The sequence below is a fragment of the Cryptomeria japonica genome, chromosome 10 (genome assembly GCF_030272615.1).
Source record: "Cryptomeria japonica chromosome 10, Sugi_1.0, whole genome shotgun sequence".
NCBI lineage: Eukaryota > Viridiplantae > Streptophyta > Pinopsida > Cupressales > Cupressaceae > Cryptomeria > Cryptomeria japonica.
The window spans coordinates 250,439,271-250,455,066 of record NC_081414.1 but is presented as its reverse complement, the minus strand read 5'-3'; the positions used below and the strand labels follow the sequence as shown (position 1 = coordinate 250,455,066).

Below are 15,796 nucleotides of genomic sequence, written 5' to 3'. Positions count from 1 at the left end.
AGTGACTCAAAATGGTCAACAATCATCATTCTCGAGGCCTTGCTTTGGAAAAACTTGATACAAACCTCAAGACCGTCAAGAACTCACTATCAACTATAACAAAGTTAAACAAAATTGACAAAATAGAATAAAATGAATCATGGGTTATCATGCTCAATATTTAACATGATGCAATGTAATTTCCTTTTCACAACTACAACCATAAGCACATCATGGTGATCAACATAGCTCCTCTAAACATAGTTTTAGTTCAAGGCTTCACACATTTGGAAGAGCACACAATTTGAAGGGACTATCTCAACATAAAACAAAACTTGATTTTCTTGAATTTAGTGGAGATAACCCGTTTTGTTAAAGTTACGAACAAAAATAATACGCCTTCAATCACCAATGCAACAACTATCCATAGTCTCGTTGAATATGCAACATGAGTCCATACTACGATACTAATGATTTGTGCAAAATGGTGCAATGTCAACTTGGGATGATATTTGCAAGAATCTCTTGTCTAATTTGGCCATAATACTTAGATCAACTTCAACAAAGCATTAACCAAGCTATGAAAAACTGGTTTTGTTTGTGAGCACCAAATACATTTTGAAGTATTCAATATGTTAGGAAGACTATTTTTTTCCCAAAATTTGTTTCATCAATCATTTATAACAAAAAAAAGTGAGAAGTAAAGATGTTTAATACCAAATACATGATGGAATCCATTGGGTTATCCAAGTTAGGTGAAAATAAATTTGTCGCTCAATGTAACACGTATAAACCTTCACAATTATAAAGCCCACCATTGACTCGGTCCTAATAGTTACAACCACAAAAGCAACACCAATTAGGCACTTAATTGATGTGGTATAAGTCCAATATGCTAACAAAAAGAAGCACGAATCACAAATAAATGATGAAGAAATTAACAATAAAATCAAAGGAAATTTTTTAATTCCATCTCAAATTAAAAGGGACTATTATAACATCAAAATATTGAAAACTAGAAGGTTAAAAAATAAGAATGATTTAGTTGTATGGTATGAAGGTTGAAGAAGTATATGAATTTAAAAAATTACTTTGAAAATAAACGTATATGATGAACTATCAAACCCATAGTAATTGTGCAAGAATGATGCATACTTGAAATAGAGGAAAGTAATACAATAATTAATACCTTGAGAGTTTGTGAAGCCATTAGGAAGTTCAATGGATAACTATCAAATAATAATAAATAAATAAAATAAAAATATTTTTCATAATGATGTTTTTGATTAATGGGTAAATATGTGTTAATGGGACGTCGAACCCTTTTAAGACAAAACATCAACATAACACTAACTACCAACAACAAGACAAAAACTAAATCTACCAAAAAAACCATATCATGAACACATCTACAATCATGCTACCATTAGAATAACCCCAACTTACACAATACTCAACTCCTTTGCAATCATACTAAAAATTAAAAATTGAGTGTATGGGAGGAGCAAATAAATAAAATTAAACTAAAAAAATAACTATAAAATGTTTTTTTCTTTTCATGCATTGAAGTGTTACAAACACGTCAAATGAAATGCTTCTAGTTTTTATTGACGAACTTTTTTGCATCCATATGTGAGTTTAATAGGCCTTCGACGTAATTAATTTGAATTATGCAAATTAGTTATGCATTATGAGATAATTTGTGCCTAATTGATAGCTATTTTTAATTTTAAATTAATAATAAATAAAATATACAACAAAAAAGAACTATGGATATCAATGTTAATAGTATGTTTTAAATTGTGAATAGATTTCATTTCTATCTCAGACTATGCATTATGAAAAAATATTACATTATAAATACTATAAAGTGTAAGAAACACTTTATCAACAAATATTTAATATATGAAATAATTTTTTTGTTTTGTTTTGAAATAGAACTTACATATAAAATACCATCAATTATGAGTTTACATTATCTTCAAATTTTTCACATATTTTTGCAATAATTTAAGGAGAATAAAAACAACTAAAAAATTATACACACACAAATTTAAGGAGAATAAAAAAAATTAAAAAACTATACACACAAACATACACATTCATTTATTGTTAATATCCCGCAGAGTGTTTTGAAAATGCCTCTCGTCGTTATCCTGCCTGTTGATCCCACCCGATCCCCTGCTACCATCCCTCTCAGATCCACGTCACAGGCTGTTGCAGTGACTGTTGGTCCCTCCTGGGCGACGGTGGTAGCAAATACCCCTCGAAACGGCTTTGCTCGAGAGACATCAAATTTTCGCAAAGGGGGGGAGGGGGTTTATCCCCGTCTCCTGTGTGGCCTCTGTTAATGTGAACAAGGATTCAGATAGGTAAATAGAGAATAATGTCAAGATTTTTACGGAGCATGGTGTTATCTGCAGATTCAAGGGTTCTTGGCCCAGCTTCCTGGAGCTGCATAAATGGATCTATCTTCACTGGGAACCACTCATTTCTAGTACTGTTCATATATACCCTATGGCTAAAGGTTTCTTTGTAGCTAAATTTGAAGATGCTAAGGATAGAAAAAAAAAATTGTGTGAAAGTTTTTTCTACGAGAAAGATAAAATGCCGCTTTTGGCCAAACCCTGGCACTCCGATTTTAACCCCCTTTCTGAGAAGTTCAACAAAATCTCGGTTTGAGTTCGACTTCCTTATCTTCCTATCCATTTGTGGGTTGATTCTCTCTTTGAGGAAATTGGTGATGTTATTGGGAGTTTCATCATGGTGGATAACGAATCCTTTAAGCTTTACCACACTACTTTCGCTTCAATTCTGGTGGAGCTAGATGTGTCTAAGGGACTTCCACCTGAGATTGCCATCAACTCCTCTTTTGGGCAGCTGGATCCAAACTTTGGATTACGAAGGTATTTCGTTCAGGTGTCGGAAATGCTTCAAAACCGGCCATGCGGCTGAAAATTGTGGGCTCGAGAAGAAAAATCTCATAGCCTCATGGTGGTCAGGGGCCTCTTACCAGCATTATTCTATTATGAAATCTTTGGACTCTTCCAATGTTTCGGTGGATGCTGGGATTTCGAAGGCTGGTTCGGATTCTTTTATGGAGAAAAATGTTTCTTCGAATGCCACTAAGGATGGCTTGGTGAAAATTGTTGGAATTCAAGATGTTGTTGTCTCTTCTGCTGAAAATGGTTTGTCCCATATTGCTACTGGATCTTTGTCTGATCCTTCTGATTCTCAAATTTATGTTGTCCCTGCCTCTCATGTTGTTGCCTTTGTCCCTCCTAGTAGTGGGAGGTTCTCTATTTTGGATCTGTCTTCTTTGCAAAGGATTGTTGCTAGGGTTGAGGAGGGATGGATTACCGTTAAAAGTAAGAAATCTAAATCGTCCCAAGCCTCTTTTGATATGACCCTTCGATCTAACAAGTGTAGATCAAATTCTTGATCAGTCCTGGTTGGGTTGGGGCTGCTTGCTGGTCTTTGTTACAGCCAGTTGGTTCTTGTTGGGGGTCCTTATTGTGTTGTCCCCCATCTTTTGTTCGGTTTCATTGTGTCTCTCTTGTGTTTCGTTTCATTGAGTGGGCTTTCAGGCTTATATTAAGGTTCGGGTTTTAAGTCCCCCCAAAACTTGTTTTGTATAAGGTTTCAGGTCCCTTCAAAACTTGTTTTCCCTTAATCAAAAAAAAAAAACTAAAAATTTTGATTTACACAATCCATTTAAATCAAAAAGTGAGATGCGCCTTTATTTTGTTGGCCCTAATTTTCAAGTCTTAAGACCTACATGTTTAAGCATCCTCACTTATAAATTGGATAAATAATACGTGGAACCAAATACAATCCTCAAATAATATTAGCAATATAACTTAGTTATCATCAATGACATCATATGTCAAATAAGTATTCAAGATAGATTAACACATTAGTGACCCTCCAACTATCTCTTTCTAAATCAAGCTTCAAGGACTTATCATTAATGATTCTCAAAAGTAGATTAACTAGCTTTCTTTTCCTAAATACAAATTATAAAATATATTATGTACAAAGCTTTTATTTTATTTTAATAAAATAGAAACAAACATGTTGAATATCATGTTTTTACCCTAAATATCTACTAATGATGTCATTCCTTAACAAATGTGAAGTTTATGGGATCAAACATTGATTTGGGCCATAATGACCCCAATTAACACAACAAATAGAGAATGGTTTATCTTAGAAGTTTGATATATCATTATAGTGAAGATATCATTGTGTTAAAGTTTTATGAAAAGCAACTCTTTAAGAATTGATCATAAAATTTGTGAATATTTTCTTAAAATTCTCTTGTTTATCATGTTGAAAGTTCATTGGATATGCTCATTAGATATATATGCAAAGATAGCCTATAAATATCATGTCCAATTAGAGGGAGCAATGAGGTTATTTGTATGCTACCAAAAGTTAACCACTCAAATAACCTATTATATAAAGAACCCAAAAGCAAGATATTGATGTCTAAGGTGACCAATTTGAGAGTTGTTTATCTTCTAAGCCTTATGTTGTATCATCATCGTGTCAAGATCAATAAAGAAATGAGTAAAGATCTATAAAACTCTATGAAAATATATTTTAAAGAACTAATTCTTGATTATTGTATGCTTTACTAGTATAGAAATAGAAATCCCCTAGGTTTATATCTCACCTTTTCCTTAAGATATAACCCTCAATCATTATGTTTATATGGAGATAGATAACATATAGATTTACCTTTGCTCGAAGGAATAATCTTCAAACATTGTACCAAGATATGTGCCAAGATAAGAAAGTAGATGGAACCAAAAAGAGAAACAAGCAACGAGCATGACAGCCTAGCAAGGGCATGAAGCCTGCGAGTTGCCAACCCAGCGAGGGCCTTCGCAAAGTATTTTTGTCACCCGATACAGGGGCACGAGCCAATAGGTTGAACCTCTTGGGTATCCATTCCGCCAAATTCACCCGGGGCACAATCTCGACCTCATCCCTTATGATGTCTGAGCCTTGCACTCAACAAGACTTGATCCCTGGTGGGCTCATTTGGAGCCATTCAACTTCACCAGTAGACCAATGGCCCATTGACGTATTGTTAATATTACATTAAAGTATGACCTTAAAAAATAACCCTTAAAAAATATGTATTATATTATTATTTCAAAGGTTCACTCATATATACACTATAATTATTTGATTACTCTCTTAAATAAAAAAATGAAAAAAAGAAAATTTCTCTAAATTCACTAAAAAATATTATCATAAAAATGCCTTATTTTTTTTACTACGACAGATTTTTAACTATACACATAAACATGAAAACAATTCCATTTGTAAATAGGACAATAACAATATCAAGCTCCAATGAGTAAACAACTATTTATCGTTTATCTCCTAATTTCCTTAACTCCTTAAAATGGAGGGTCGAATGTACAAACCATATTCTAGCACATTAAATATTCTAAAATTTCTCTATCCCAACACTTTATTTACCCTTCCAATGTTGAGCTCAAACTTTTAGCTGATGATTTTGAAGTGTTTAATTGTTCTATAGTAGAGTTACTTCAAAGAAAGTTATATGTTAATAGATATCTTAAATACATTTATCTAAAAAATGTCAAAAACTCTCAATAATTATTATACTTATTTAAGAATCATCTATTTTGTTTTATTTTATTTAGTAATTATATTTTAAATTATCTAAAAATTATTTAGTTATATTTTAAAATTAGTCATTTTACTTCAAAATTATTTCAATTTTTTTTTTCTTAATAAAGCAACAAAACAAGGGTGTCGACCCTTTACAAATACAAGCCAAAGAGGCAACAAACAACTAGTCAAGAACAAACATCAAACAACAAAGGCCAAAACAACCCATTTACAACACACTAGTAGAGCAACTAGTAACCCACATCAAGGGTGGGTAGAAGTTTCACCCATAATTCAGGGAAGAGTTTGGGAAGAAGAGAAGAACGATCTTTCCTCTGTCAATGAATAACAATCCACACAATACTATCATTTGGAGCACCAACACAAGGGGGAGGAATCCCCTTCGTGGGACTACCAACACTAGTAGGATGTTGAGTAGGCAACAAATCCATCACTGGAGGCTAGAGTAGAATAGAGCAACAAGCAGAGAAGAGTCTACAAGTCTAGGGGCAAGAGCACACTAGTAAGACAAGGCGAAGTAGGATCCATAGGGCCTGAGGAGGCCACACCAGTAACATGAGGATCATCCTGTGAGGAATCATCACCATCTTGTGAAGAGTCACCAGAGGAAGAATTAGAAGCCAGGACAATCAAGTGATCACCATGAGCTTCCTTCCACCAAGGGGCAACGCCTTTACAACGTGAAAGAGAATAATATGTAGCCAAGTGGCCAATAGAGAAGCAATGAAGACAATGAAAGGGGAGGCCCTCATAATCCAACGATTGATTCCATAGCCTATCCCCAACCATAAGAACTGCATCCCCAGGAAGAGGTATGGAGATGTCAATATCGATCAGAATGCCTACGAATGTAGAAAGACCCATGGAGGGAGTGGTATCATCAACCTTTAGGAAGTGGCCAATAGAGTTGTCAATGGTCTCAAAACAAGAATTCTCCCAAAAATGAAGGTAAGGTTGGGAAGACGAACCCATACTGGATGCACATTGAGTGTTTTAGTAAGAGGGTTGAAGGAGGTTGTCCATGGTTTGGTCGAGAGACAATAGACACCCCAAGCCCACAACTTACTCAAAACCAAATCATGGTCAACAAAAGACACAAAAGAAGCAACAAAAAAACCCTTAACACAAGGGAAAAGCTCAATGTTACCAACAACTAAAGGCTTTCAATAATCAAGCACCCATCGATGAACATCCTAGGATTAAGGCCAAAACTCTCACACCAACCCGCAACGTTGGTAGATATCCACATTTTCCACATCTCGGCCACAAACCACAATAGGGGAGGTCTTGGCACAAGCAAGCGAACGAGGTTTCCCCTTAGAAAGAAGGGCAACAATAAATCTAACAACATGATCAAAGCTCCATCCACCAACAGTAGAAGGCCCTGGAGGAGGGATGACCCCAACACCATAGGGCAAAACACCCCTACAAGCAATGTTACCCTCCCCCAAACAGGCAATAGGGGCACCAAGTAACCCAACAACAAAACCCCCAACATGAGAGCACAACAAAAGTAATTATTTCCAAACCCAACTCATAGATTGTTGGGTTCGAAACAATCTTGTGAGCAGGAGCTTTCAAAACACTTTTGTGAGCGAGAGCTTTCATTTCATGAGTAGGATTATATTTATCTTTTTTTTATTTCAAGAGTTATATTTATTTAGGAATTGTTATATTTTATTTTATATATTTAAGAGTTATTTTAAAATCATTTTATTTATAATTAAAAAACATTTTTTTTATTTATTTAAGAGTTATTTTGCAATTATATTATTGAACTAAGAGATTTTATTTTACTTTGGAGTCATTTAAAAATTATTTTATTTATATTTACTAAGAGTTGCCTTATTTATTTAGTTAAGAGTTATTTTATAGATTTAGTTTTTTAAAATATATCCCAACCCTTCACTAGTTTTTGTTAACATGTTCACTTGTCATTGTAGTTTTATGCCTCTTGCTTAAAAAAAATTGTTCTCAATCCAAATCTTCCCACTCATCACTTTACAAGTGTGGAAATCTAACTTACAAATTTCCAAAATTCAAATTCAAATTTGGTCAACTACTACCTATTGTTATTTTATTTTATTTTAAATCAGATTAATAGCAAGATGTATTTATACATTCGCTTCACACTTTGAGGCTATTAAAACGATTCACTCTAGATTTCAGTGTATGCAGTCCGAACTGCTATACGTTATCTGAACTGCCAATGGATGGAATATAATATTCAGTCTCACATATATATTATGTGCGATCTGCAGAAGGAAGAATGCAATCTGCTGATGGAGTGAGCTCGATCTGCCAATCTGGCTGTGATAGAATAGCCAATCTGGCTGTGAACTCGATTGGCTGTGATAGAATAGCCAATCTGCTGATGACGACTTCCACTTAGGAAGCTATCAATCTGAGATGTGAAGATCCTTCGATCTGCAATTGTGAATATTCGATCTGCTCAAGTGTTTACCCGATATGCTATATGTTCAGCTACAACTATTATACTTTATAGAAGAAACTTCACATACAACACAGATTATAGGTTAGTATCTTCAACTGGAGACTCTAGAAGTAAATATGTCTAAAATAAACACTGGTATTTTGGAAATGCAGAAATAGTACATAAAAACTACAAGAACAAAAGCATTCAGAATGTATTTTCCGTTTAAAATTAAATTGTGCAGATTTAACAACAATTATTGCATTATCTATTCAAACATGTGCAACAATCAATAAAGATTGTAGCAAAACACTACAAAAACAAGCTTCAATAACCAATCAACAATCAACATTCAAAATTTCGACCCCCATGCGAGTACCACAAGCTAAGGTCAACTTAGATGCATACCTTAAATACATCTCTGGAAGTGTATATCCTGATGCATTTCAAACATCTTAGTAGTATATTTAAGCATGTTTATATTAGTGTAACCTGGTAGCATATAAGATATGAGTCTTGCCCGCATAAACTCTTCCACTGGTCTCAATTTGACCTCATGTGGGATGTAAATTTGAACTAGAATACATGTCAACTAATGAAATAGAGAATTGAAATGGTGAACATAACCCTAAACAAAATTATAACGACTAGTTTATCGAGCACCACACTTAAAGATTCATTCTTAGTTTCATGTATAACCAAATAATATTAGATTCCAAAAACATGCAGGAACGAACTTCAAGCAGGTACAAAGGAAACGACTTGGCTGAGCAAAGAAAGAAATACATAAACTCGTAAGATATATCTTAGTTGATTTACTCTATTTCTGGATATATCAACTTTAAAACAATAAATAAAAAAGAACCCATGTATTTGATCGCGTGTTATTTACCATATCCTACTGTGCCACTCTAAAAGCAATGCTACATAAAAGAGCTTTTGTTGCAGACCCTGATTGTCCAGTCATTAAGCAACATGACTCTATAAAGCATAACTTATTTTCTTGTATATACTAGAATATTACATGCGCAGTATAGATACATTTGATAGATGGTTACTCTAGCAAAGGAAACAGAACCCAAAATTCACTGTCCAAAGGTGAAGATGACTGCTCATATTTTGTGGCCACATTTAGAGAGTTGTCGATTGCAGAATCTGATTGACCGATCACTAACCCATACATTACTACAGAAAGCATCATGGAATATCAGTATATAGATATAAAAACTTTATATAAACTCTTAAGGCTTAATTTCTTGCATATACTCAAATATTCCAATAGAATATTGACATATTCAACAGCTATTTACTGTAGCAAATAAAGCAGAAAGCAATATTCTTGTTCAGAACCTAGTTATAATATGACTGTTCATCATGGTTTGTGGCCATACTTCTGTTCCAACTGTTTCACAATGCTTCTTCCATGTTCTGTCCACTTTTTCTTTCACATGTATTGGCACACTTGCAAGCAAATGATATGGATATTTGACCAAAGGGTTAAGTGGACTACATCTTCAAAAAGTAGGTACTTGTTATGTCATATTGTCTTGTGTCCACTTAAGCAGAAGAGTGTAAACTTGAGAAACCACAAATACTCTCTTTTTCAACTGAAGCAAGTCTTCAAAGGTCACATCGAATGGGGCTTATCACCGCAAAGACCACCATGAAGCAAAATCTAACACTTGATGTTTAGATGGATCTCAAAGTCATATCTGCCAATTTAAAATTAAAACTCTTCTGAATACCAATAGGATTGACAATGCTACTCCACACATTGCCATCAAACAGAACATTATATGGGGAAACAGAAAAATATACAAAGATAAGTTGATTAAAACCCTTATACACTGTAACATTAGCTCTTCCTCCGGTCATACCTCGAGGAGTTTGAATTTTATAAAAGAACAAAATAAAGGTGCAGAGCTTAGAGCATCATACCATATATCAAATGTTGCACATAATGTTTCCCAACCCTTTTATTGCAGCTGAAAACATCAAACTTTATGATACTTGTACTTTTGCTTTATGTTGAAGCTGTCTATATGTTCAGAAAAACCTTTAGATATAAGAAGCCTCACTGCATCAACTCCTTCTTGCAAGCAAGCATTCATCTGCTCACAAACTCAAAACTCACGTCAGGTTAGATGATCAGCAAATGGATGTGATTACAGACTATTATTAAATATGAGATTGATACATAAATATTAAAATGATGTCCAATCTTTATTATAGTAAACAAACATTATTCAACATCTGATTTGAAAATGTTTTACTTTTTCCAGTCTATCTGAAATCAATTTTTGAGTTTCTTCATTTACATTTCTTTCCCCTGTTTAAACATCTTCATTCCTTCTCCAAGCCTCCGATAAATAAAAATGATCTCTGCATAATTGCATTTTTAGTATAAAAATTATAATATGTTCGACATAGATTGCAGGTTAATCACATTAACCTTCTCACGCTCCATTGGACTGAACTGCTGAAGTACATAAGCCTTGGGATCCATAAGTCCAGGGGGAGCTCCTACACCTGAAAATGAATTGGATATATGATTGCTGCTTTCAGGAATATCAATAATGCGAGAGGGCAGAAAATTACAAATTATGGATTCTGTGGCTATGAAGTTGAAAACAAACCAATATATAGCCTAGGAAAGTCATGATTCCCTTTCAAATTGTCAATCACATTCTTCACTCTGCAAATGTTGGTAAAAAGATAAACAAACTAATCATAGACTGAAAAAAGGAATTATCGTGTTAATATAAATAAAACACACAAATTACTCGCAAGAAACCTACTTTCCTTGTCCAAGCATATATTTTGTTAGCACAGAAGAGGAAAGCAATTATACCAAGAGACATGAAAAACATGCACAAAAATAAGCTTGAAGTTGAGATCTCAAACAATAAACCAAACCCTAAGGAAATAAGTTAATAACTTATAATTAATTCTCAACCAAGAGAATATTCTTTGGTAAAGAAAACCAATGTGACCTCTCCATCAATTTGAGTGAGTCCCAAAAAGACACCAACAAAAGGTTTCCAGGAATTCACAATGTCTTTAAAGAAAGAAACTTCCAGTTTTATTATTAAAACTAAACCACAATTGAGTGAGAAAAAGTAAAAGTTTACATGGCAAAACCATCTTCTGAAAGAACAGTTTCCAACATACAGTAAATAAGGAAACGTCAAACATAGGAATATGTGCTGACCATTTTATCAATTGCGTGTCAGACCCACTAATTAACACCTAGAATACAGTCCTACACCACACTGGAATCTCAACCACAAGAAGACCTACTCATCTGAAGCACTCAAGGGATCACGGCCGACATTACGTCATTTGTTAACTTGGTTATAGTGTAGTATCCCAGAAAACTTATTAATTATTATTTGAATAAAATGTCTGAATATTTAATCAAGGTGGATAGTACACTTTTACACTTAGTAGTTAGCATTAGATAGTATATAAGGTTAGTTGGATTATCTGCACATGTTGAATCAATGTATATAATGATTGATTTTGTATGCAGCAGTTAGAAGTTATGATTTATAGTTGTAATTTATTATGAATAATGATGTCAACTAACTTTTTTATTTTCTGAGTTTTGCAAGGTATGTTGTCCCTGAGTGGAGAGTAAGTATCATGTGAGAGGGCATTATCATAGTTCAGCAGTGACATGGGCAGATAGAAATTGTATTTAGTGCTTCCCTGGTTGACCACTTAGCAGAATCACTGATACTTCTATTAATGTTTCTAATTTTATTTTTTTTGCTTGGTCTTATATCGACTAGTGTTGTCAATTTGAGTGATTTCTGGATGAACATTGTTCTGTGTACCCTCAGTATTACTGATGCCATATTATCTTTACAAACCCCATTCGTTTCAGTCATGTCATGAGAGGGTGTCAAAGGTTGATTTAAGAAAATCAGAATGTTGATATTTATTGTAGTGTTGTATGTGATATGAGGATTAGAAAATCATATTATAAGCCGGTTATATGGTATAAGATTATTATATCATATATACTAATACAGATGCAAAAGCATATGGATTTCAAAGAATCGATGTTGTTCAATTAATCAAGGAGACAAAGCTCCTTTAAATAGAGTTACAAAGACGATGTTTCTAAAAGAAACAATCGTTAACTAGAGGCGAAATTAGAAACAACTTAAATGACCATTAATAACACAAAGAGAAAGATATTATTCTAATACCCTCCCTTAATGGTCATCGTTCTAATTACCAAGAGAAATAACAGAGAAGGTTGCCCCCTTCTTCTCAAAACATGCTGCAACAGAAGACAAGAGCCTGCCACTAACTCTGCCACTTGAGATGAGTCTGCCACCAACCCTCCCAGAAATTGCAGAACTTCTAGAGATACCCAAAACAACACCAACCGTCCAACCTGATGTTGGAGAACTGTTCCTCCCTATAACTAGAGACACACCAAGAACAGTTGTCACGATTTTGAGGAAAAAATCGGCAAACCCTCCAAACTATTGCAGATGAGCAAGATGCCCGAAAATAGACTGCAAATAAGAGACTAGTGCAGATGTTCGCACAACAACTCCAGGTGCGACTAAAAACAGACTGCAACAAAGTACAATTTTTGAGGAAAAAATCATAAACCCTCATGATTTTTTTTTTACAGGGACAAAAAATATTTAAAAACCCACAAATAATTTTTAGGACAATTATTAAAACCCACAGATTTTTTCAAGGGAAAAAAATATTAAAACCCATCAGAATTTTTTTTAGGTAAAAAACTATTAAAAACCGAAACAAACATCGATGCCCATAAGCCATCTTCACATTTTTTGAGGCACAAAAAACAAGGTACTGAGAAGATGCTAAGTGCACAAAACCTGACTGCCTTCCAACATCAAGTTGATCAATGACACCATCTTGCACGTTTCCCAATGCACGAAAAACGAAAAAACTGAGAAGAGGCGTTGGCACAGAATTCAAAAAATTCGAATCCCAATGCAGAAACAGAGGCATATGCAGGTACAGACTTCAAAAAAAATGAAGTACGATGGGCACGAATTTCAAGAAAAAAATTCTGGCTGACCCAGAAAAATCCGAAGACAACCCAGAAATCCTTGCGAAAAACCCAGAAAGAATCTTCTGTCAGAATCTGAATCCGCTGGCTCGAAAATCGAGGCACCCAGAAAATTCTGACAACGACCCAGTTGAGATCTCGAAAAACCCACCACGAATCTGTACTCAGAAAAAAATTTCGACTGAATCTGGAGGGTCAAAACCCTAGCCGAAAGTCAAAAAACACGGGTTTGACCAAGTTGCAGGTTGCACAAAAAAATGGCGGGTCTGTACCGCGCCGAAAAATGCCGAAAACCCTCGCTAGACAAACTCGAACAGGAAGAATCCCATTACACGGCATAAACACAGTCCAAAACGGACTTTTGAACACAATTTTTTCGAAAATCTGCAGCAAAACTAAGAGGCCCGAAAAATCTCGGAAAAGAATTCACAAATTCTTTATTCAGGCTCTGATACCATAATACAGATGCAAAAGCATATGGATTTCAAAGAATCGATGTTGTTCAATTAATCAAGGAGACAAAGCTCCTTTAAATAGAGTTACAAAGACGATGTTTCTAAAAGAAACAATCGTTAACTAGAGGCGAAATTAGAAACAACTTAAATGACCATTAATAACACAAAGAGAAAGATATTATTCTAATATATACATTATTATAGGTTTAACTTTGGTCTATAGCAATTTGTCAAGTGCTATCCATAGCAACATGACAATTGAAAAGGACATGATTATTAAATTTAGGTTTAAGAAATTAAATGAAAAGGAGCATGAATGGTTCAGTCTTATTTCATAAACCCTAAAATTTGGGCAAGAGTTTGCATGGCAGTTGTAAGAAATTACAGTGGTGGCAGCCAAGCACCCATGCCTAGTGAGTTTAGAGGCAGTGATGGCTATCGAACCACCCTACCAGAGTTGTTTGAAAGATTGCAACTTATTGCAGGAATTTGAGGGTGTGGGATTAAATGCAGAGCACCTGTGAGAGTGGAGAAGGAAGGGGTTGATGAAATTTAGTTTTTTTTAAGCATTCTGCCATTATCTTGAGAGTTTGAGAAAGCCAGCATGTCACATACCTTTGGGGATAGACAGCCATTATTGCTCACCATATCATTGCATCTATCATGGATATAGACCAGGTATGTAAATGTGTTTTTTTTCTATGGCACTTTATTGGTTTGAGCTTTGTTTATTTGCTTGTAGGGTTGCGAGGTTGCTGTCCCTCTCTGCTGCTCACACACAAGGCTTGCTTTATGTATCGGGCTTAGGCAGGCAACACCTTCCCAGCCATACCACAATATATCATCTTTCATTCTTTAATATGGTTGTTGTATTGTTGAAACCATAGTTGGACTACTCACCGAAAACTTGGCGAGTAGTTAAAAACTCACGAGTTTTTCTTCAAGGCGAGTTTTTACGACTTTTACTCGCCAGTTTTTGGCAAGAGTTTTTACAAAAACTCGGCAAGTTTTTATAAAAAACTCGGTTGCATTAAAAAAAGAGGCCCAACCATGTCAAAAAATTATCTTTTTTTTTTTTTCAAGTTAGTCTCATTATCTTCATCAGAATATATACATGAAATATAACATTTAAGTATACTTTAAGTTATACTTCATGTATATATTGGCAGGATGTTTGAGAGTGGTTTCAGATCTCTAGGAGTTATAATGCAAATTCTAGGTTTTAAAAGATCTTTTAAATTTTGAGACTTAGTCAAATTTCAATAATCAGTAAGCTCCTCTCAACATTCTCTCGCTCTCTCGATCTCACTCACTTTATCTGCCTCGAATTTTAGACCTATCTATCTCCCTATCACTCTCTTTCTATCCCCCTCTCTACCACTCTCCATCTCACTCTCTCCTCTCTCCCCCAAGATCTAGACCTATCTCTCTACCCCTCTCTTTCTCACCCTCAAACCCCCACGAGGGGTGCCCTAATTTTATTTTGCAGATGTTTGGTGGCAAAGTTGGGGTGGAAATACCCCAAATCTCAAAAAATTGCCCTAAGAATCTTATGTTAACCTTGTAGTTCATCCAGTTGTGAGCGCAATTGAAGCTTGTTTGAGGCCATCCACATGAAGAAGAGGAGCAAGTTCGCTCAAAAACGCCTCAATGACCTTGTCTTTGTGCAATATAATCTTTGGTTGCGCATAAGGAAGGTAGAGGAAGCACCAACTGGTCCAATTGATTTGGATGATATAGATCCTTACAGTGATTGGACATCGCAGTGTTAGTGTTTTATAGCTGCAGGAGGTATTTCTAGAAGCAAGTCAGCCTATTGCAAATTATTATTTTATATTTATAAGGGCCAATCCAAGATGAAAAGTCACCTTGGTTTTTGAATGAGGCCGACTCTTGTGAAGAGTCGCCTTGCTTGAGAAAGGCACCTTGCTTTGTATATATAGAAGGTGATGATCATTTCATTTTGATCAATCAATTTAATAGAAGAGATATATTCTTGGCTGAGTTTTTCTCCCTCAAGAAGGATGGTTTTCCCAGGATATGTGGTGTGTTCTATTTTGTTCATGTGTTAAAGTGTTTATCAATTCTGTATTTCTGTTTATTTCACATCTGATCATAAAAAACAACATGGTATCAGAGTGGGTTTAAGACAAGACCTGATCAGATTTGTGTAAGCAATAGAAGTCGGCA

The 15,796-nt window shown here is 34.8% G+C and overlaps 1 protein-coding gene across 8 annotated transcripts in view; it reads right to left on the bottom strand.

Moving 5' to 3' along the window:
- Positions 1–7,748: 7,748 nt before the first annotated feature.
- The window catches only part of LOC131059854 (chloroplastic group IIB intron splicing facilitator CRS2-A, chloroplastic), an 87,929-nt gene continuing 79,881 nt past the window's right edge, over positions 7,749–15,796 (bottom strand). For 4 of the 8 annotated variants that reach the window (XM_057992908.2, XM_059212630.1, XM_057992907.2 and 1 more), the window contains 4 exons: positions 10,723–10,781; positions 10,539–10,615; positions 10,025–10,197; positions 9,300–9,798 (listed from right to left, as the gene is read on the bottom strand). In XM_057992908.2, the coding sequence (XP_057848891.1) occupies positions 10,081–10,197; positions 10,539–10,615; positions 10,723–10,781 (253 nt within the window). In that variant the 3' untranslated portion in view covers positions 9,300–9,798; positions 10,025–10,080. Of the gene's footprint in view, positions 8,165–8,888; positions 9,799–10,024; positions 10,198–10,404; positions 10,469–10,538; positions 10,616–10,722; positions 10,782–15,796 lie in introns of those variants that run through there. The other 4 variants (XM_057992905.2, XM_057992906.2, XM_057992904.2 and 1 more) reach the window with 4 other exon arrangements.